This window comes from Nansenia antarctica (genome assembly GCF_963989245.1).
Source record: "Nansenia antarctica genome assembly, chromosome: 19".
In the NCBI taxonomy this organism is placed as follows: Eukaryota; Metazoa; Chordata; class Actinopteri; order Argentiniformes; family Microstomatidae; genus Nansenia; species Nansenia antarctica.
Genome location: NC_137692.1, coordinates 14,199,826 through 14,222,555, shown reverse-complemented (window position 1 = coordinate 14,222,555; position 22,730 = coordinate 14,199,826). Strand labels below are relative to the sequence as shown.

General features: G+C 43.0%; 1 protein-coding gene across 1 annotated transcript in view; it reads left to right on the top strand.

Annotated features, from left to right (window-relative positions):
* LOC308174094 (protein-cysteine N-palmitoyltransferase HHAT-like) overlaps positions 1-22,155 on the top strand; it is a gene marked incomplete at its 3' end in the record, with an annotated part of 41,497 nt that extends 19,342 nt beyond the window's left edge. The window contains exons 10-12 of the mRNA XM_080549148.1: positions 6,116-6,317; positions 7,522-7,666; positions 22,070-22,155. Of these exons, the coding sequence (XP_080405274.1) occupies positions 6,116-6,317; positions 7,522-7,666; positions 22,070-22,155 (433 nt within the window). The remainder of the gene's footprint in view (positions 1-6,115; positions 6,318-7,521; positions 7,667-22,069) is intronic.
* Positions 22,156-22,730: the final 575 nt, after the last annotated feature.

Genomic DNA, 22,730 nt, shown 5'->3' with positions numbered 1-22,730 from the left:
ATGAATTCAAAACAGGTGTTATTCCAAAACAAAAGTGATGTGGAGCCGCTGTATCGCTTTAAACAACAGTATTAAAAGCAGGAACAGTGGGCTTGTCAATCATTATGACAGAGCTTGTTTCTATCTGCATGAAGACCCCCCCCCCCCCAGCGACATAGCTCAAACTCGTAAATATCAAAGACTTTGTTTTCACAGGTGATTGAGCAAACGGCTCACACACTGAAGACTGAGTGGGGAGGGAAGGGGAGTGAGGGGCATAAAAAGGCATAGGTGACAATCAAACACAGGTGCAGGTAATAAGTGACATTGAGTGAGTGAGTGAGACTGGGTGAGACTGGGTGAGACTGGGTGAGATTGGGTGGCCAGAGGGACACGTAGGGCACTGGGAAGGGCAACCCCTTCTGTAACAGAATTCCACTGGATTTTAGCCACTAGTTCTAAAACTAGCTCTCACTAGCCAAGAACCGGTCCCCGAAATATCAGGAACCGTACAGTCAACGCTTAATGTAAGGAATTGGCGCTTAAAAACCAGTAGCATGTCTTCATCATGTGTCGCTTCACAGGTGAGCAAACTAATATTCCTCAAAAGTCAAGAGGGTAATGTTTTCCAAGATTAAATTGAAAGATGTGATTTAGAATTAAGATCCTGCTAACTATAAGAGATGTACTATACTAAGATGTCCATCTCTGCATCTTTTGTTATCGGTGGATGCCGTTTTCTTGAAATGCTTCTAAAATGCTGGGTCATCATTTTGGTTGCATTGATGAGCCACAGGGAGGCTGGGGGTAATTATGTGTTTTCTCTGCAGCACTAGCAGGCTGTCAGCATGCAGCATTCACCATGATATAGCACAGCAAGTGCCCCCAGGGACAGACACGGCTCTAGCAATAATGTGAGAACAATTCTCTCCCATCTGAAATTGTGGTAATTATTCAGACTTGTCACAGATGACCCCATGGACACATTCTATATGGATGTGTACTCCTGTCTGTTCTTTGGTATGACATTCCAATTCCGATATGATATTCAGAGCCTTTACTTTATTCAGCCTTTTGTTTTGAGCAGTTAATTACTGCTGCTATGAGGTTAAAATACGACATATTATGAGGAACACTTTCTGTCCTTCAGCAGTCCTTCAAGCATGATGACTTCAGCCTAATGCCATTTTAAAGCATTTTGAGCTTTGAACAATGTACAGCATACATAACGTTGTTCTGTGGTCACTTGGGCAATGATAACACATAAGGGCGGGGCCCGAATCCTAACCCATTAACACAATGTAGCTGTGTGATGACGAGTCATCACTAACGTTGTCCAAGCCTTTGGGTGCGTGCGAAATAAGACCAGATCTTCATTTAGCGGCGTTGATGGAACACCCCCCAGGACTTCTTTACTTTTCTTTATCTTATAACCTGACCATTAACCCCTTACTATTCCTGTATAATTAGCCTGAAACGCCTATCCAATGTATACCCCCTTCCAAGTAAATTGGAAGCAGTTCTTGAACCATTTGGAGTAAATGCATGTATGGGGTTGGTCTCCTTTTCCACTCTGAAAAGTTTGTTCTCCAACAGTAAGAATGACTAAGTGGCTGTGGCGTTGAGAAATACAAGTTTGAACACACTGAAAGGTCATTTTTTTTCTTTTTTTTCGGCAAATGTAGCAAAATGTAAACAAACCGCTGTTGTCGGAATGTTAACGATTGGTGGTCAATTGTAAGGCCGTGGAGGCCGAACTGAACGACCACAATCGATGAAGCCATTAAACCCACCAGCCTCAGGTACGTCTGGTAGAGAAACACCTACAGACAGCCTGACACAGTGCCGTGAGTCTGGCTGGGGTGAGGGAAGCTCTGAACGAGACCAAGACAAGAGTTACACCTACGAAGGTCACCATTTGGCTGGGAATGAGCGAGCTTTTAGCACATTTTACATTTTTACATTTTTGGCATTTAGCATACGCCTTATTCCAAAGCGACTTACAATCAATACATTTGAATGCTAAGCATGTGAATCATCAGTCCACCATTCGTGGCAGGAAGAGTAATCTAGCTCAGGCCCGGGGCCCCTGATAGAAGGAGAAACCTTCTTCTACCACCTTCTTCTTTTTTTTTCTTTTTTTTTTACTGGAGGAACAGAGGCCTCTTTCACACCGGCAGTTCCGAACGCCGGTTCGCGTTCGCGTACCGAAACCTCCGAACGTTGGCAATGTCTGGCGAATGATACACTGGTATGAACGCGGGCTCGTTCGCCAGACAGCGCCAACGTTCGGAGGTTTCGGTACGCGAACGCGAACCGGCGTTCGGAACTGCCGGTGTGTAAGCCCTAAGAGAGGAACAGAGAAGCAGTCCAAAGGGGGCGATAGAAGTTCTTAGGGACACAGTAGAGGGGAAAGCGGACGTCTTTAAGAGACGTAGTGCTGAGGGGCAGAAGATGTCTCAGGAGGAGCAGTTAAGGTGTAACCTGAAGAGGTGGGTCTTCAGTCTACGACGGAAGACGGGTAGTGACTCTGCCGTTCTGACAGCCGTGGGGAGCTCATTCCACCAGCGGGGAGCCAGAGTTGTGAAGAGACGTGATCGGGCAGCACGACTGCTGTGCAGAGGTGGTGGGGCCAGTCGGCCAGCCGAGGTGGAGGAGCGGAGTGAGCGGGCTGGAGTTTGGGGGGTTACCATTTCCTTTCGGTAGGCAGGGGCTGTCCCTTTAGCTGCCTGATATGCAAGCACCAGGGTCTTGAATCGGATGCGAGCTGCTACCGGGAGCCAGTGCAGGGTGCGAAGGAGAGGGGTGACATGAGAGTATTTGGGGAGGTTGAATACCAGACGTGCAGCAGCGTTCTGGATGAGCTGCAGAGGTCTAATGGCATCTAGAACCCAAATGTGACCCGCTGTATCACCCGCCGCCTGCACCTCCGAGTCTGAGCATAGTCGTCGATAGCCATGAGAATCCGACGGAGGCTTCAACACACTTTGCGAATATCCTTCGGGCCAGGGATCGACTGAAGACAGACTTTGTAAGACACTCCCAAGTGGGCGAATCTCAGAAACCTGTGTCAGACAAACGTTGATGTCGACCGTTGTGAACCGGTCAAACTTTGATGTCGACCGTTGTGAACCGATCGTTTGGGGCGAATGGCTTCCAACAGGTCTGTGTGTATAACCAGTACCCCCCTCCACCTTTTTTTTGGGGTACCACAAAGTACCAGCTGTAGAACCCCATTAGGCATTCTTCCTCGGGAACCAGTCAGATTGCATCCTTGGGTCAGCAGAGAGGATATTTCCTCTTGGTGGATGTCGGTAGTGTCCTCATGTGCAACTGATTCCTCGTGCATGTGAGAGAGACATGGCCCAGAGAGGGAAATGTGGGACATGTCCAGCCAGAAGAAGAGACCTGCGACGCCTCACCCTCAGGAAGGTGCTCTGCAGCCACAACCTCTCTGCGTACCTGACTATCCGTTTGAGAACTTCAGTCTCCAGCAGCGCCCTAACTCACAGAGGTCGTGAGCTTAGAATTATAAGGTTCTATCTCCGTTTAGGGCAGTTCAGAGATATTGAGCGTCAAAGTTTTTACATTCCATTATGTTTTGTGAGATGGAACCTTTGTATTTTATGAATTACTAACTCAGAAATTTCAACATTTTAAAAATAACACCACACGGGTATTAATAAACACCTAATGGATCAGATTATGTAAAAAAACTAAATTTGGACAAAAATGGAGATAGAACCTTATAATTCTAACGTCACGAGGTGTCAAGAATGGCAGTCCGTGTATGAATTAATCCAAGGCACTGAGGGTAAACTTTTAGGCACTACCACATCCATCCGGGCAGGTTCCCCTGGGAACTGACTTGTTTTTGTGATGTCTCCCAGACCTGGTAGAAACTGGAGCCATCTTTTCTGTGTGCTAAAACAGGAGACACAGTGGTAATTAAGGGAGTTGGCACACATACTACAGCCGTTGTGGGAGCAATTTCACTTGAGAGAAAGCATTCGCCGACTACGCCAAAGTAGTGTAGCCATGAAGCTTCACTAAGATGCTGAAAGATAGCTAGCATGGCCATTGCATGAGTGAAATAGGCAGCGTTGCTATGTATGTGGCATCGAGGCTTTTAAAAAAATGAGCCAAAACACAGCCTTTCCTCCCTGGCCTTTGACCTGAGGTGAGCCTGCCTCGCGACACTGCACTTGTACTTTTATTTCTGCACTTGTATTTTGTACTGCACCTTGTTTTTAGTGTATTTTATCTGTTGTTTTCTCTTTTACTAGTGTTTTCTGTTAAGCACTTTGGGCGGCTGTTTGTCGTTGTAAAATGTGCTATATAAATAAACATTACTTACTTACTTACGTGCTGTCTCTGTTCGCACACGGCATAAGGAGCTATCAACTGTCAGATTAGCCTTGGGCTCGAGCCAAACATCCTAGTGGTTAGCGGAAGCTCATTCTAGGGACCCAGCTTTACACAAGGTAACCAGTTAGAAATGTAAACTAGTAAAGGCTCAAATAGTCTGAGAACTACAAACACTAACTAGCCAACCTTCCTGCGAACAGGAACTCATATTTCTAACATAATATGAGGTGAGAAATATAGTTGAATGTCTTTTTTTATTATAGTTTACCACATGAACTACAGAATATAAACAAACTGGTGATCATACAGGGTGGGATTAGAAAGCCCAGCATTGGAAATTCAAAATGCGCTTGTTCACTAGGCTTGAGAAATAGGCTTAAAACATTTAAGAGAGACTAAGCTTCCAACGCAAAAGGGTTTCGGATTAGATTAGTGCCATGCCTCAGGGGTAGATGAGTGATTTTAGCTTTTTTGGTATGTTGGATTTGTGCATTAACCATTCGTTCCCTGTATCACTTAAACAACTCAAATGACTTCTTCTTGGTGTCATCCTCTCTACTTCTGGAACTTGTTTGACGAATGCCGATTGGAGACGGGTGTCTCTGCACCAAATCTGCCAACAAAGGCCTCCTATGGATTAGACCACAGCCGTCACAAGCCCCTCGCTAAACCACAGCAGCTCTCACTGCCTTATTGGATCCTTTTTTTGTTTTTTTTCGTCCATTGATTTATCAAATACTGCTGATGGCAGCAGGGCGTAATGTTTCAGCTCGCAGTGTAAGTGCAAACACATCAATGAAAACCATCCTTTGTCTGTGTGACTACTCGAATGACTAGAGTATGAAAATCCAATTCACAGATTTATACCCTGGCCACAAGACTGGCGGCGGAGAGGCAAGGAAGGGCATCCATTGACTCATTTCAGAGAGGAATTCAATTTGGAAAGGATAGAGGGGCGCCGCGCGCTCCCTAAGCCATTGAAATGGAAAAGCGTGGACTGCTCAGCTCCGCCACAAAGGCGAAAAATGGTTAAAACCGGCAACGATAAGCGAGAGTACGGGAGTAAAGGAAAGAGGAGGGAAGCTGCAGCAGGCTTGGTTAACAGCATGGGATAATGACACCAGTGCTCCGTTAGCCCTTTACACCCCAGAGACATGGTAGAGCTGATTAAATCTCCCCTGTCTGATTTAGAGGTTCATCATTCGTCGCAATAAGAGAGTCCCCACAGGCCCAAGAGCAACGGCTTGTTTTAATGAAAGACATTTATCAGACATTGTTTGTTTATGCATCCACTGTTGAGATCCTTAATTGAGTGGTTGAATGGGGTCGGAGAGAGACAGTGAAGATGGCACCAGTCCCATAGGGGGATTTACATTTTTGACCAATCATCACGCGGAAGTGAACAGCGTCACTTAACAGATGTACTTCCTCGCACCATTAGCTTCTTTCTCGCTCCGTTACCCCGAGCGACATGTGTGAAAGGGCTAGAGCAGGAGGGTTAGGGCAGAGCCCAAATAAAGTCCAAATAAAGGCCACTTATCATCTTTTTTACATTCAAATAACCACATGATATGCTGTTTATTTCGGGCCCCAACTAACGTGGCTTTCACACTACCAGTGCCAAACCAAAACTTACTTTGCTTGGCTCTCTAAAAGAGAGCTGAACTTGGCCGGATGACATCTGGTTCCAGCTGCAATGAGCTAAATGACAACAGAAAGCAGGTTGACCGTATACTGATGGTTGGGTCTGTCTACCTCTCTGTTGCAGGTACATCTATGTCCCGTTGGGAGGCTCTCGCCATGGGCTGCTGTGGAAGGTGATGTCCACCGGTCTGGCCTTTGGCTTTGTCTGTCTCTGGCACGGCGGACATGATTACCTGCAATACTGGGCGCTGATGAACTGGGGCGGGGTTCTGGTGGAGAACGGAGTGAAGACTCTCCTCTCTTCACCCCTCGTTCATCCCTCTATTGTAAGTGAGAAGTTAATTCATTAATTTATGAATTTATTAGTTAGGAATGTGCAATGTGCAGGATAAATTCAGACTCTTCATTTATTGCACAAGATTTAGCACACGTTTTATTTGTTTTGTTTTATCTGCAGTGCCTTGTGAAATGTAAATGTGTTTTTTTTACAGTCACAAAGTAATATAACAACATTTCAACAAATGTTTGTTATTTGATCAAATGTTAGTCTTAGCCAACATGTCATAATTATGCCTCAATAATCCTTGCAGATATAAATGTGAAAAAATAAGTCAAACTGCCTTCCTCCTTTGTATTTCATTGCCATTTTAATTCAACAAGCAAGAATGCTTAATGCTACTCATGGAAATTGAGAAATCAAACATTTGATCCTGATCCATCTATAGAAAAGCTAGAAAGGCATAGGTAAAGCACGGTAAATAATGTACATGTGGTCTTGTCATTTGTGTGGGTTGGATTGTTTGCATGTGTGCATAAGCCTGGGAATGTTTGAATGCTTTCCTCTGTGTTTTAGATTTAGGGCTAAGCTGAAAAAAAAGGTGTGAGTTCTTATCGGCCCAGCCCATATGCACATTTGGTTTTTATATTCTGTGGTGAAAGTGCTTAGTAAAGCCTCGGTGTATTAGCCAACCCTCCATTGCACAGGATGGGCAGTGAGGCTGAGGGCTGACTCTTTCTCTTTCACTATCCATTGCACTCATACCACATAAATCTCTCTTCATTGAGAGAGAAGACTACAGTAGTTTATCCCCCACACTCCATTTCACAGGCTGCAATTACGGTTGTAATTATGCAAGTCTCATACCATGGCATTATACGCAAAATGGTTCCAAGAAAATGTTACCAATATGACTTCCAACAGTAGTGGTATCTTCTGATTTACTCACCAACAGTAGTGGTATCTTCCGATTTACTCACCAACAGTAGTGGTCTCTTCTGATTTACTCACTTACAAGTTCGATTATTAAGCCATAATGCATTTGTCATCATGGAAATGGATTTTTGTATTGTCCACTATAACAAGCTTATGTCTTGCCCATTACAACAACCAGATACTATCACATTAGAAAGAAGCCAGTGTGAAACATTATTCACATATCTTGAATGACAGTCTGCAAGACCAATTTAAACTTTTGTTTGTTGGATATTTATCATGATAATGAGTTGAACCTGTTGCTTCCCCCTCCTTAGGAAAGATGTTTCTCCGCGCCCATGAGGAGGCGGTGCGTTGCCCTTCTCTATGCATTCTCCACGGCCATGCTCATATTGTCCAACCTCGTCTTCCTTGGCGGTATGCACGTCGGCAGAATCTTCTGGAACAGAGTCTTCCTTCAAGGTGAGCTTTCTCCCATATCAACACAAGGATTTGGCTAAGCTTTATTTGACTTCAGGTGATATTTACCAGGACATGATGTCACAGTATGACAATGGATACAGTCTGACACTTAGGGCCTCAATGATTTCAATACAATTTGTAACCTGGTACCAATGGTGTAGCATTTGTATTTCTTTTTTTTATTTCTTTACATTTTTGACATTTTAACAGACGATTTTTATCCGAAGCGACAAAAAGTACATTTGTTTAATGTAAGTGAATCATCTATACATCAGTCATCGTAAGCAAGCATGCTAGAACCAAGTGTCATTGGCAGTCACAATGCTAGAAGATTAGGATTAGGATTAGTCAAGATGTAGCCTGAAGAGATGGGTCTTCAGCCTACGACAGAAGATAGGGTAGTGACTCCGATCCTGACAGAAGTGGGAAGCTCGTTCCACCACCGGGGGCGCCATGACAGTGACAAGCCTTGACTGAACAGTGTGACTGCTGCGTCCTCGTAGAGGGGGCGTGGCCAGCCGAGGTGGAAAAACGGAGTGATCTGGCACGGGTTTGAAATGTAGCTTGTTAGTGCAGCTTATTTGATTGAGTCCCAATATACCAAAATGTAATTATACAGAAACTGTTTAGCAACTACTCTTTTACCAGGTGATGTCGAAATAAACATCACCCCAATGCTATAACAACAATGTTATTATTGGATTTTGTCGCAGAATAAGCCCTAGTGTTGCTAAGTTCAAGTTCCCTGGTGCCATAGGTACTATGAACCAAGTAGGGACAAAGAAGAGATTGTTTGTTGTTGTAGAAGGGCATGTGAAGGGTTTGTGAGGGCATGTTTGTGTCATTGGACTGGAATAGCGCCCTAGTTGGTAGACTGATCTGTATGGCACACAGGGTGGGCATAGAGAATTGCACTATGGAGGTGAGACTAAAAGGGTTACTTTTGTGTACCAGAGGGGCTGACCGGAGAGGGGTTGGAGATGGGGAGCCTCTCTGCAGGAGCTCCATACCCTTTCACACGTGTCATCCTGTTTGCCCCCTTGTTATATTCTCACACACACACTGTGCAGCTTCTAGCTGTTTTCCCTCTCTCCCAGGAATTGAAGGCCGTGAGACTCGAGGCTCCAATTTGCTCCAGCTAAACAGTGACACGCATATGGAGCTTACTGCCTGTATCAAAGGCAGTAGAACAACTCACAAAGGTGTACCGTGATCCGTAACCAAAAAACACAAAACACAAATATAATGTACATTAAAATTGTTTGCATTTAGTAAGCGCCTTCATCCGAAGCGACTTACAACAAATACATTTGTCTAAGTAAATGAGTCATCAGTCATCGTAAGAAAAAGTAATCTATGCCAAGACCAGGGGCCATTGGCAGTCACAATGCTAGAAGAAGGAAGAATGATGTTTTTTTGTTTATTTATTTTTTAATAAGAGTATAAGTAGAGACTCTGTACAGAGGGGGAGTGGGGATGAAGAGGTCTTAGGAGGGACAGTTAAGATGTAGTCTGAAGAGATGGGTCTTCAATCTACAGCAGAAGATGGTAGAAGAGGTCATGCTGGATATGTACGGTACTATCCACACACAAACACTTTTTGTATTTGTAAACCATTATTTTAATTAATGCTAAATTATTTCTAAATATGTCGAAAGATTTGAGAATACATGCTCTTGAATAGCCGGTAAATGACTGGTGGTTACAGGTGATTTGTCTTGGGCAGAGAATTTCCTATTTATTCATCTGATGCATATGATAAAAAACATGATAAATTCATTAAACGGTTACAATGTATGCTAATTTGATTTATCAAAAAATCCATGCCAACATTCACAGTGAAATTCTGTCTGGTAAGAACAGTGGACATCATCATGTCATATTCAATTACTGTCTCCCCACCCACTCATTGCCGGAGACTTGCTGGGGCAGCTGTGGCGCAGGAGGTAGAGCCGCCGTCTAATGATCGCAATATTAGCTCGGCGGTTCGAGCCCCGGCTGGGCACATGCCAAGTGTCCTTGGGCAAGACACTGAACCCCAAGTTGCCCCCAATGAGGAGGAGGAGGCTGGCGCCTCGCATGGTAGCTTGCCGCCATTGGTGTGTGAATGTGTGTGTGAATGGGTGAATGAGAGGCCGTTGTAAAGCGCTATATAAGTCAGTCCATTTACCATTTACTCTGCCTCTGTGCTAACTGAAATGACCAAGTTAGCGTCCAAGACAACTAAACTTAGTAGTGGTTCTACAAAGAGTGCCCCTCAACAGAACAGTAGTTGTACACTGAGAGTGTACCACATATTTCTTCTAAAATGAATAACCGTAATTAAACAATTGTAATTGGCAGGTGGAGGGCCTAACCTATAGACATGCACCCATTTCCCGCCAATGAGTGAGTGCCAGTCCAACCACCCTAACAAAACACTTGCATAAATACAAGCTCAAACATAATAAAACAATAACCAGCATCACAGGCACATCAGTTAGTGAGATAATGCAACAGAAAGAACAGAAATTCACAATTACCCACAATGCCCTTGCAACAGAACCATTTGCATATTTACTAGGGAATTGTGAGTAAGTGTGAATTATCACACTACCCAATGTACCTGTGATGTACATTCTTATTTGATTCTAACTGTATTACATCTGTGCTCATGTTCATGTGTTTTTGGTGTTATTTTTTTTATGGGACAGAACTCGGTACAGGACATGAGATTTTCAGTTACGTTAACATATAAACGGAAGTAAATGTAACATCATATTTATTAGTAGATGCATGTAAATCTGGCCAGTTTATTTATTTCACCCTTTTTTATTTCTCCCATTTTACCAGGCAAGTTGTAGCACCACCTGGTATGACATGGGGAATACGTTTCAGGGTAAGAGGGGTTGAATGAACCTATCAAAAACAGGAGCTGATTCGGTGACCATGATAGTCAGAGGGCCAGATTGGGAATTTAGCCAGGAACCATGCGTTAACACACCTACTCTTGTGATAAGTGTCATGTGATATGTAGTGACTCGTTTAACGACTCATCCGAAGGACGGACACCTCCGCAAAGCAGAGTCCCATTCACTGCCCTGGGGGCTTTGGGGTCCCAAGACACAGAGGGTGGAGTGCCACCTACTGGTCCTCCAACACCTCTTCCAGCAGCCTGTTTTGATACCCCATCTAAGGACCGAGGCCTACCCTGTTTAGCTTCCCAGGCAGGCCAGCAGAGGGATGCAGGGTGGTATGGCTGCCGGCTGGGCCACTCTGTCAAGTAGCTTATTTCAGAAAGCAGCTAAATCAAAACGGTGCGTAGCAGATTTTTATTTATAATTACATGCAGTGGCGGACTCGGGCTGTTTGAAAGGCAGGGGCGAAAAGAAAAAAAAGGCACCTACTGCACAACATGGGACCCCATCAGTGCACATGGTCAAGTTTAGACCATTGGAAGGGCAGCCAATAGGGCACATCCTCTAATTTTGCCACTCAAAAGGGCACTTTAGTGTGACGTTTTTCAACTGTGGGGGCACATGGTCAAGTTTAGACCATTGGAGGGGCACCAGTAGGGCACATCCTCTCATTTTCGCCACTCAAAAGGGCACTTAAGAGAGACATTTTTCAACCGTGGAGGCACCAGGAGGGGAGGTCGCCCTCCCTGCCCCCGCCCTGAGTCCGCCAGTGATTACATGTTCACTTGACAGTGAGGATCTGATGTCAGTGGATAGCCAATTTGGCATGGAAACTAGCTAGTACCAATGTCAATGTAACAACTCATTGTAATTGCAATTTTCACTGGTGGCCACAGGGGAGCCAGAGTTCATGTGGAGCTCCTTTAAGTCATTTTCTTACATAATATAATATTCTTACATACCATCATATCTTGATGTTGTGACATGATATTGATTTATCACCAACATGTTTGCTAATGAATACTAGATATGATCTATGTACCGTATATGTATATAGATGCAAATTTACATGCAACTGTTCATGCCAATCAAGAGTTTAATGTGTATATATGTATAAGTCTTAGCTGCCACAAGTGTGGTACTTAAAGCAAGCGGGGGTAAAATGGAAATAGGTGTCATTTGTATGAGATCGATGCTTTTGAATCTTATATGATTTATTCATGATACCACACCCTCACTGCTGAAGTCACAGTCACAGAGATTATGAGATTATGAACCTCCATTCAACAGCACCGTTCCAGCATTCGATGAAGCCACTGATATGATTGTGCTCTTTAATAATTTGCTCAACAGTGAACATTGACCACAGGCAGATAAAACTGTACTCAGAGCCTCTAGGGAATTTTACAGTCCAATTAGAGTGCTTCATTTAATGTGTCCAGGAGCAATGAAACATGATTGTGTAGATTACATGTTATTCAGAGGCTCCGCAAAGTTAAAATACCATCAGGAATGAATGGCTTTTTATAATCCTTTCATGAAATGCATTCACTTTATTAGGTTTAGACACAAACACCGATGTTTAGCATTTAGTACCTGGTTGTCTGTTGGGTAATGATTCACATAAACTGTAGCTTCATCTTTCCTCTGGTATTTCTACCTGATGGTCATTCAGTACAGTACAGTGTAGTCATTGTCTCCGCTACACTGATGGTGATATGATGTAATTTTTTGGATGTCCCTTCCACTGATGGGGATGTTCTGACATGCAGGAAGCAAGACAGACCTCTCTAAAAAAATCAAAATAGGATTAGATCTGGGGGGTATTCCATCAACGTCGCTAAAGGAAAATCCAGGCTTATTCTGAAAAGTCTCGCAAGATTTATCAAAAATAAGCCTGGGTTTTGACGTTGATGGAATGCCCCCCTGAACCTCTGAAATGAGGATTCAAAGGAGTCGACATAAACATCACCGAGCTAACAGTCCAGACATCTTTCCCTGATTGAGGTTGCAGGTTTGAATCACCTACAGTACCTCTCCACTGCCCTTTTACCTTTTAGCATACGCCTCAGGTAATTGTATCCACCTACCAGTGGCGGACTCAGGCTGTTTGAAGGGCAGGGGCGAAAAGAAAAAAAGGGCACCTACTGCACAACATGGGACCCCATCAGTGCACATGGTCAAGTTTAGACCATTGGAAGGGCAGCCAATAGGGCACATCCTCTAATTTTGCCACTCAAAAGGGAACTTTAGTGCGACGTTTTTCAACTGTGGGGGCACATGGTCAAGTTTAGACCATTGGAGATGCACCAATAGGGCACGTCCTCTCATTTTCGCCATTTTAAGACAGACATTTTTCAACCGTGGGGGCACCAGGAGGGGCGGTCGCCCCCCCTGCCCCCCTTTGAGTCTGCCAGTGACACCTACAACTGTTAGCTCGACAACCGAATTGTCACTGCTGTTTACTGTTACATACACACACACGTTGTTTGAGAGTAAAACAACTGCATGTGTGGATGAGAAACAGGACTCCCACTGCCCTACAGTGTACCGTAAATATCACGGAGCAAACATCTAGACAGACAAGCTCAAAAACAGATGACATATTATTGAATATGTTGTTAGCTATTTTATAGAGATTTTATAGCTAATGCTAATGGAAAAAGCTAATTCCACTGTTCTGTTTTGCTGGTCTCCAGTGCTTAAGCAGTGTATGAATGTTGCTTACAACATCATGGATTATTTAGAAATGTTGAATTGTCAACCATTCACTACACAGTTTACATAGATTGGGCCTTTTGATGATTTCATAGTAGTGGGAAGCTGCATTTTGGCATTCTTTAAATGCAATATCGATATTGCTCATCTACTTGCTGGCTTTTTCATGTGCACTTTATAGAGTCCTCTCTGTGCTAATCAGGATACAAAAGGCAGCCATTTTGGCTAATTACAGCACTGGCAGATTAGATCCTTAATAACATGTAATCAAAGGCGACTCCAGTCTAATTACAGTACAACCCCAAACTCTCTGCTGTCTCCTCTAACAGGAAGGGTTACCTCGTCTGGCCATTTGTAAACATCATCTCAGACGGTGACTAGATGTGTTGACCCTACCTTAGTTATCATGATTAGTTTGCCGATGCATTGATCATAGAATAGATGGGTTTCTAAATGGTTTATATCCACTTAATAAGGGATAAGGGATTCAAAGTTTGTCATTGCATAGAGTACAACGAAATGCATTTGTGCTCTAGAGGGGGCATCTAGGCAAGGGGTCACAGCCATTATAGGCGACCCCAGAGCAATTAGGGGTTTAGTGCCTTGCTCAGGGACATTTCGATACGTGGACGCTGCGAGCTGCTGACTTTGCGATCATTAGACGCCGGCTCTACCCGTTGAGCCACACCTGCCCCACAGCCACCCCAAGACATAAGTCTCATTTGTTTACAAATCATTTATATACCATTTAAGAGTGAAATAGTAATGCACAATAGTCACCTATTAATGACTTGTTACTTTTGGACTTACTGTGACAGGCAACACTAAGTATTGCCTATTTTATTATATTTGTGGACGTACCAGAAGGATACAGGCACATCATACTGTAAGATAAGTGTATCGTAATGTGTTTCAGTCCTAAAACCCAAATGTTGATCCTGGATCTACCCTTGTACATAATCCTGTTCAAAGCCTGTCTTTTGCCTGGCTGTCTGCTAGAACCTTTCACAGCAAGACATCTGCAGCTCAGAAGAACACTCCACATGAGCTGTGAGCTGGGCTTATGTTGTCTCACACCATGGAATTAAGTGAAATTAAGACATGCATCCATTTCTATGTCTGTTTCCCTCTTTTTAAATCTATTGTCTACCTATCTCTTTCCTCTTTTTGTTATTGTAGCCTATCCCTCTGTTTACTCTTAAGTTTCCCTGTGATTTCACACTCAATCAGTTTGTGTTTGTTACAATGTTTGTGGTACAGTATTTTCTTACAAAAAGATCAATTGATCCATTCATTTGCCAGAGCGTCTGTTATATATAGAATGTATTGAGTTGAAGGACTCTTTAAAGGGGAGATCCGGGACACACAGCAAAGCGGCCTCTCCCTTTACCCTTTTACAGCTGGGGAATGGGGCTGAAGAAATGTTACCACTCTCAAATTCATAGACTGAGCAATGGCTGCATGGACGGATCATCCATGAGATCAACATTTTAGTTAGAACCATGTTTTGAAGTTGCACACAATGGGAGTAAGACAAGCTTTTATTTTGGGTTCTGATGGGGTAAGATTGATAGTTGAACCAAAGATATATAGTATGTGTATATATAGTCTGTATAGTCTGTATATATAATATGTATATATAGTATGTATATACTAGAGATATGCTACTCCCTTGATTCACTATTGGTTTTGTGAGAGACAAGATAGCACCAGTCCCACATGGGGATGCAGTTCTGACCAATTACCATGCCGTTATAGATTAACCTTATCGACAGTTGGCATTGATAGGGGTCTGTTGCTAAGATCTTGTCTTTCTAAGATCATGTCTTTCATGTCTTTCTTACGCTGTTTCTGTAGCAACTGTGGAAGACTAAAGCTAGGAATGCTAAGACAGAGACAGGACAGAGACAAGAGAGAGACCAGATTAAAACATCTGAAACTGTATTTCAGATCTACTGTACACACAGCACCTTTAACCACTGGATCTAACATGGTGAATAGAACACCAACATGTCAATATCTGTCAACTAACCTGGTTGAACATGTACAATGTCTGGAAGGTTGATAAATGGTACATGAAACACAAAACTCTTGCTCTTAACAATTTTACATAATTGTTTTAATCACATAATGGATGTCATTTGATTCACATTAAGACCCTTGAGGATGTTGCCATAGTCAGTTTTCATTTAAATTCATAATTCAATTGTAGAGGGTTATGCTGGAATAATATGCCTACTAAGACATTTTATGATGTGATTTTATTTATTGATAAAGACCTTTAAGACTGAATTCACAACAGTCACTAGACAGTCAGATTGTCTGGCCAGAAGCAACACATTGACGACCTGATTACACAATGAAACCAGTTCCTCTACTGTCTTCCTGTGCCACACATTTGAATATATGCAATTGCCCTTCTGTGTTCCATAGTCTGTCCTTGACCCTAGAAACTCAGGACAATGTTGAGCCACACCAGAGTGATTGCCCTGCTATTGTTCACTCTGGTGCCATCATTCCTTACCTTTTGTTATACTGTAGGAAGGAAGGGAGAGCCAGATTCCCCCATACCCTTCATCCCTCTTCCTCTCCCTCAATGTACAATACCACACCCCTTGTTAGTGATTGGTTTGACCTCAACTGAGGGCGGATTTGTAATCTAAGTGGATAAAAAGAGATGTGACCAGGTATCTCGACTTTCCTGAGGACATTTCACTGTCAGGCTTGCCTGACATGCTTGTAAACTGTTCTCCTTTTGCAAAAGTATATTAACTACCTTTTCCTATGCAATTTGAAATGAAGCAGGCTGCCTTTTGATTCTATATTTAGATATTTCTACGACAGGGTACACAGAACACACTCAAAAGAGCCAGGGAAAATGTGGTATTGAGAAATGTAAACCTACATTCTGGGAAGCAAATATCGCACTACCTTCTTGCCTCCTATCCCACCTGCTTTCTCTCATTGTAGCAGCTGGAGCTTGTCACAGGCAGTTTACTGGTCTGCTCTTAAAGACAGATCCACAGAATGGCTTTTAGTGCTGTCCGGATAATCTGATATGAATCTATGAGTGTGTTTAAACCTTCCTTTCGCAATCTTAGGGTAATAGAGGAAAGTGTGCCCATTGTTATGTTGAGCTGCAGTCACCCCGGTGCAGCTCCTAAATAAGTGTCTGCACATCTCATTCTGTCTGTAACACAGCCCTGTCTCTTAAAACAATGCGTGTGCGTGCGTGCGTGCGTGTGTGTGTGTGTGTGTGTGTGTCTGTTTGTTTGTTTGTGTCTCTGTCTCTGTCTAGACTCTACGTGTGTGCGCGTGTGTGAGGTAGTTAAAGGTTGTATAGGTAACCATTATCTTGGGCAGATTGATTGCAAAGACTTAAATGTTGCATTAGGAAGTGAAGTACTTTGTATAATGCAAATTCTTAAGTTATTTTCTCAGCGGGGTACTATTCCTTATCACACATCACAATTATCACCTGTAGTTGTCTCAGTTGTGCAATATCCAAATCATCGATCTGTTTTGCAGCCAAAAGTTGCACAGTGATGATACATGTTGTATTACCACTGTCCTGCAGAAAATTAATATTCTAAATATTCACTTTCCCTGTTGTCTACTGATGCACAATGTAAAACACAATGTGCAATGATTGATTGTAGCCATTTTGAGCAAAGCGGTCCCATACTGTGGATGATAATGAAGACCATTCAGTTACCAGAGCTACTGGGGTGACTTGGCACGGTGCCAGGATTGGTGTTGTTGCTCATGTGGTGCCCTAGAGCAAAGGTGCAAGAGGTCCTTTAAAGCCAATTTACACCTTCAGGATTGGTTGTTTATTAACAAGCAGACTTTATACTGTGTTCATCATTTTCAGTTCTTGTTCTATATCGATGTGGAGATTGTTAGTCTTGTAGGTTTTCGGGAGAGACTTGTACTGTGTCCTGTATCCAATATCTAGACATACAAACTCTCTGTGCACTGAGTTACTTATCAGAACAAATAGAAAGATGGATATGTTTCTTCAGATACTTTCTTCTTCCTGTGTAAAAAGTGTAACATCCTGGTCCTGGAAAAGCTGGAAAAGTCTCAGCTTAATAATGCATCTGCCAACACAACCAAAATAGAGAAGGTGATGTTATTCTGAAGGTTCAAATTTAGATTACTGAGCGGATGTCATTTCCTGAAATATGCATTTGCCAAGTACTGTAGTTTCCCTCCCGTAAAACAGCTAGAGCTAAACCAGAGCCAGCGCGTTTCTCCTGCTTTCCTCTAAATAGCTTAATGGTGTTGGCTGAAGTACAAGGTTTCATGTTAGTGATGAATGGGAAAAGTCTAGCATTACATTTAAAATGGATCATTTGGCTATACTTTGACCCAATACCATTCTAGACCATGTCACACTCTCATAACTGATTGTTTACAGAGTGCCTCCTTTCCCCCCCCCCCCCCCCCCCCCCCCGTAGTGTCCTGCTTTTTTTCCGTGCTGTAAGTATAACATTTTAATTAGGAATGCTGACAGGTCCAGTGCATGATCCACGGCCTTGCATCCATCACTACAGAGAGAGAGAGAGAGAGAGAGAGAGAGAGAGAGAGAGACAGAGAGACACAGAGAGAGAGAGAGAGAGAGAGAGAGAGAGAGAGAGAGAGAGAGAGAGAGAGAGAGAGAGAGAGAGAGAGAGAGAGAGAGAGACTGTAAATGTGTAGCCTCTGTCGTCTTTAACCCAGACCTCCATAACAGGTATCCTACTGACATTGGGAGTCACCCGTGTATCATAGAGAGAGGACACCTGGGACCTGCTCTTCTAGTGGTATTCCTGGTATAGTTAACAAGCAGATGGGAGTTTTCTCTACCAACAGACTGGCCTAATTTGGCTGGCATAAGTGAGCCTCACACACACTCACAAAAAGCAGTGCATTGATTTCCCTACAGACGGATCATACCCATGTAATGAAGCTGTGGCTCCTGAGCATTTGTCCACACGTGCGCCTTTGCTCTGCTGCGCTGCAGTGTTGCATGGAGGGGCTGGCTATTGATTAGCAGGAGAGAGAAAAAAAACAAGAAAGCGAGAGGACTGCAAATACAGTCCATGTTTATGTATCAGGCAATGGTTTCAGATAAGTGGGGATAAAAGTGCAAAAGGTTTAGATTAGATTCAAGCTTTTTTCAAATTGCACAGAGTACAACGAAATGTATTTATGTATTTTTTGCTCTAGGCACAGGGTCTGCCATAGTCAGCGGGCCATGGAGCAATTAGGGGTTAAGTGCCTTGCTCCAGTGCACAATGGCAGTGGTAGGCATCTTAGATATGATGGCAAAAAATGTCACTTAAACCCTACATAAAATGTACAGATATCATTGTAAAAACAATCCAGGAGTGTGGGAGAGAGAAACATGTAATGAAGTCATCTATTTAGGGACCAAAAAAAGTTGGTGGAGGAACATCTTCTCAAAATAACAGATTGCACAACAAAAAGAGCAGGTAACACATTAAGACTGTCTGGGTATACAGTCTGGGTGGAAAAATAATTGGTTGTCCGCAAAAGCCTGCTCTTATTGAACAAATCCGATGTCTGCTGTCACAAAGCCTAGTGTCATAGTGATATGATTGATGTCTAACTCTGAATAATGATCTAAGGGCAATGTAATCTAAGATAATTTATGGTTATCGGCTGGACTAGGAAAGTCAAAAGCTTTCAGTCAGAGAAGGATGGTTTAGGAAATACTAAATACACCTTGCACCTTGTGTTTTTGGGCTCTGTTTTGCTATAATTATTATATAATAATAATTGATATAATAATATATATACAGTATATAATATATATATATATATATATATAATTTGCTGAAACACTTATCCACGTCTTCATAACTTCCCAACTCGACTACTGCAACAGCATCCTCTACGGTTTGCCTAATAACATCCTAAACAAATTCCAATACGTCCAGAACTCTGCTGCCCGTCTGCTCACCTCCACTCGCTGCCGTGACCACATCACCCCTGTCCTCCAAAACCTACACTGGCTCCCGGTCAAATTCAAGATCCAATTCAAAATCCTACTCACCACTTACAAAGCCATCAACAATCTGGCCCCCTCCTACCTTGCCGACCTCGTCCCCCTCCACACCCCCTCCCGTTGCCTCAGGTCTGACGACCAAACCACTCTCAAGACCACCAGGACCAAGCTCCGGACCTGGGGCGATAGGGCCTTTTCAGCCGCAGCCCCTCCTACCTTGCTGACCTCGTCCCCCTCCACACCCCCTCCCGTTGCCTCAGGTCTGACGACCAAACCACTCTCAAGACCACCAGGACCAAGCTCCGGACCTGGGGCGATAGGGCCTTTTCAGCCGCAGCCCCGTCCCTCTGGAACGCCCTGCCCAACCACATCAGACAGGCCAACACCCTCCCAACATTTAAACAGGCCCTCAAAATCCACCTCTTCAAGCTTGCCATCCATCACCAGTTAACCCTCTCCCCTTCCCCTTCCCATGTGTCCCCAGCACTACCTTAACCGTGTCTTTTTATTATTACTACTCGATCTTTTCAGTTTGTAAAGCGTCTTTGAGTGTCTAGAAAAGCTCTATATAAGTCTAATGTATTATTATTATTATTATTATTATTATTATTATTATTATTATAACGGAATGGTAATTACAATGCAGTATAGCTGTAATGATATGTGCTATCTGTAGTCACAACACATTCTATTATACTATACTTGGTCAGGGCTGTTTTGTTGCACACAGCAATGCAACAGACTTTTTTATTTAACCTTTAACCAAACCAGTCAATTAACACTAGAACAGCCATGCCTTTTTTACCTACTTTATAATGCTATGCTGCTATTTACACACAACGCCCACTACCGACTACTACTACTATTTACACACAACGACCAATTAGCCTACTTCCTACACAGAAAAACTGCAAAATAGCAGTGATTTTGTGATTTTGAAAAAGGAAGGATACTGGGTGGTAGAACGCACATTTCTAGGAAAGTCATGAAACGAGGGTCCTGAAACTTGATAGAGTACTCACAGGGGTCAACTGACCCCTCATGGCTGATTAAGTGTTAACAACACATTCTTATTGACAATGCCGGCCTGGCAAGTAACGAATTACTGTCTTAAGTTGAAACAGCATCCATGTTGTTTACTCTATACTGTATTATAGGTATAGGTTACTCTATACTGTATTATAGGTATAGGTTACACTATACTGTATTATAGGTATAGTGTTATAATTATCAACCCATCTCCAAAGCTGCTTTGTATCATGCCCCTGTGCACTCAAATGTATATTGTGGAAATATTTTGTTCTATATTGATGACAATTTTGTCTGAATCCCACTATCAGTATGGGGCAGGTATGTACTGTATTATTTGCTTTGTATGTGTATTGAAACACATTGCCGAACCCAATTTTTTACATATGTTTTTTACATATGTGTTATAGTAATCATAGCAATTATATTCAAGCTGTACAATAGAGTTTGGATGTGGTGTTATGGTCTGAACTCTGTGGGTTAGGTACAGTATCAAATGATCAGCTCCTTCTCTCAGAAGAGCAGAGTCAAAGCTTCTTTAACTGTTCCTTGGATCTTTTCAGATACCCATTAATTGATCATCACAGCCTTCCTGTCCTTGAATGACCCCTGACCCCGCCACCTCCTATATTGATCTTGCTATGATGTGGCACATTTTGGGGAAAAACATTGGATTACACTTCGATTTATTTGATGTTCATTAAGACAACTACCACTGGTACCCGGTAGTTATCTATTATGGTAAATTGTGTTTTCGAGGTAGAAAATGTCCATTGTTGATCACATTGTTTCTTTGTAAATACGAGGTAAGTACTAGTTAAGATCGGGCTGTAAAAAAAAAAAAAAGTCACTATCGAAATGAATCAAATAACAATGGAAATTTCAATATTACACCTGCACTTCTTTCCCAAAAAATGTATTTGCCTGTTTTTTTGTTGTTGTTTTTTTACATTTGCCTGGTCGTCCAAGAATGTTTGTGCTATTAGCCAACTCATATGACTGTTGTTGTCATGTCAAACAGTCTTGTCTCACATCAACCTTTTGTATATTCTATCACGAAGGAGCGCAAAAGTACTTGAATAAAACCACTCATAAAATAGTGGCCAGACAGTTTGGTGGAACCACGTGATAGGAGTTTGCTAATAGCTAGCTAAAACAGCAACAAACATTCTCATGAGATCAGTGTTCTGAGTGTTCCATGAGACCAGTGTTCTGAGTGTTCCATGAGACCAGTGTTCTGAGTGTTCTGAGTGTTCTGAGTGTTCTGAGTGTTCTGAGTGTTCTGAGTGTTCTGAGTGTTCTGGGTGTTCTGGGTGTTCTGAGTGTTCTGAGTGTTCTGAGTGTTCTGGGTGTTCTGAGTGTTCTGAGTGTTCTGAGTGTTCTGAGTGTTCTGGGTGTTCTGAGTGTTCTGAGTGTTCTGAGTGTTCTGGGTGTTCTGAGTGTTCTGAGTGTTCTGAGTGTTCTGAGTGTTCTGAGTGTTCTGGGTGTTCTGAGTGTTCTGAGTGTTCTGAGTGTTCTGAGTGTTCTGAGTGTTCTGAGTGTTCTGAGTGTTCTGAGTGTTCTGAGTGTTCTGGGTGTTCTGAGTGTTCTGAGTGTTCTGGGTGTTCTGAGTGTTCTGAGTGTTCTGAGTGTTCTATGAGACCAGAGTTCTGAGTGTTCTGAGTGTTCTGAGTGTTCTGAGTGTTCTGAGTGTTCTGAGTGTTCTGAGTGTTCCTCTAACGATCTCCTTGTCTTCCTCTCCAGGTTGGTCTACTGTGGCTCCACCCATGTTGGCCTTCTTGTACTGCTTTGCTCAGATTGGATTGGAGTGGGAGCGCAACCCACCATGAGTCTTCCCACAGTGCATTTGGAGTGAGAAAAACCCTGAGACGACCTGCTCGATGGTGCGTGTATGGAGAAAATCACTGGACAAATGTATGGGGAAACAACTGCTGCTGTTCATAGCGAAGCAATGCCTCTATTTATGTGAAAACATAGGAGTTCAGTCACAATACTCGCCCACTTTAAGTGATAGTACGTTGTTGTTAAACCCTTTGAGTCATACACGCCACAGATACAGGATTGACCATAAAACAGGCTTTAGAGAGAGCCTATCACGGTGCTGATCACAGGCGTCATGAGAGCAAGAGAGGACGGTCCTCTTCAGTTGTCTGTTTCACTGACCGTATTCTTATATTCCATCCTTGGAGCCCATATTTATTCATTTCTTTTCCATCTGTGAACTGCCAAGTACAGCATGTCACAGAAAGGGTTGAAACCAGCAAGGTGTATTCCTTTGATTGGCTTCCAGGTTAGAATTAGCCCCTGTTAATCCCGTATCTGTCTCATAGGGATCATCAGATCTGTGCTGCTAAATCAGATTAGCGCGCAGGGTCAGGGGAAAAAACCCTCTTTGAGTAGCGCA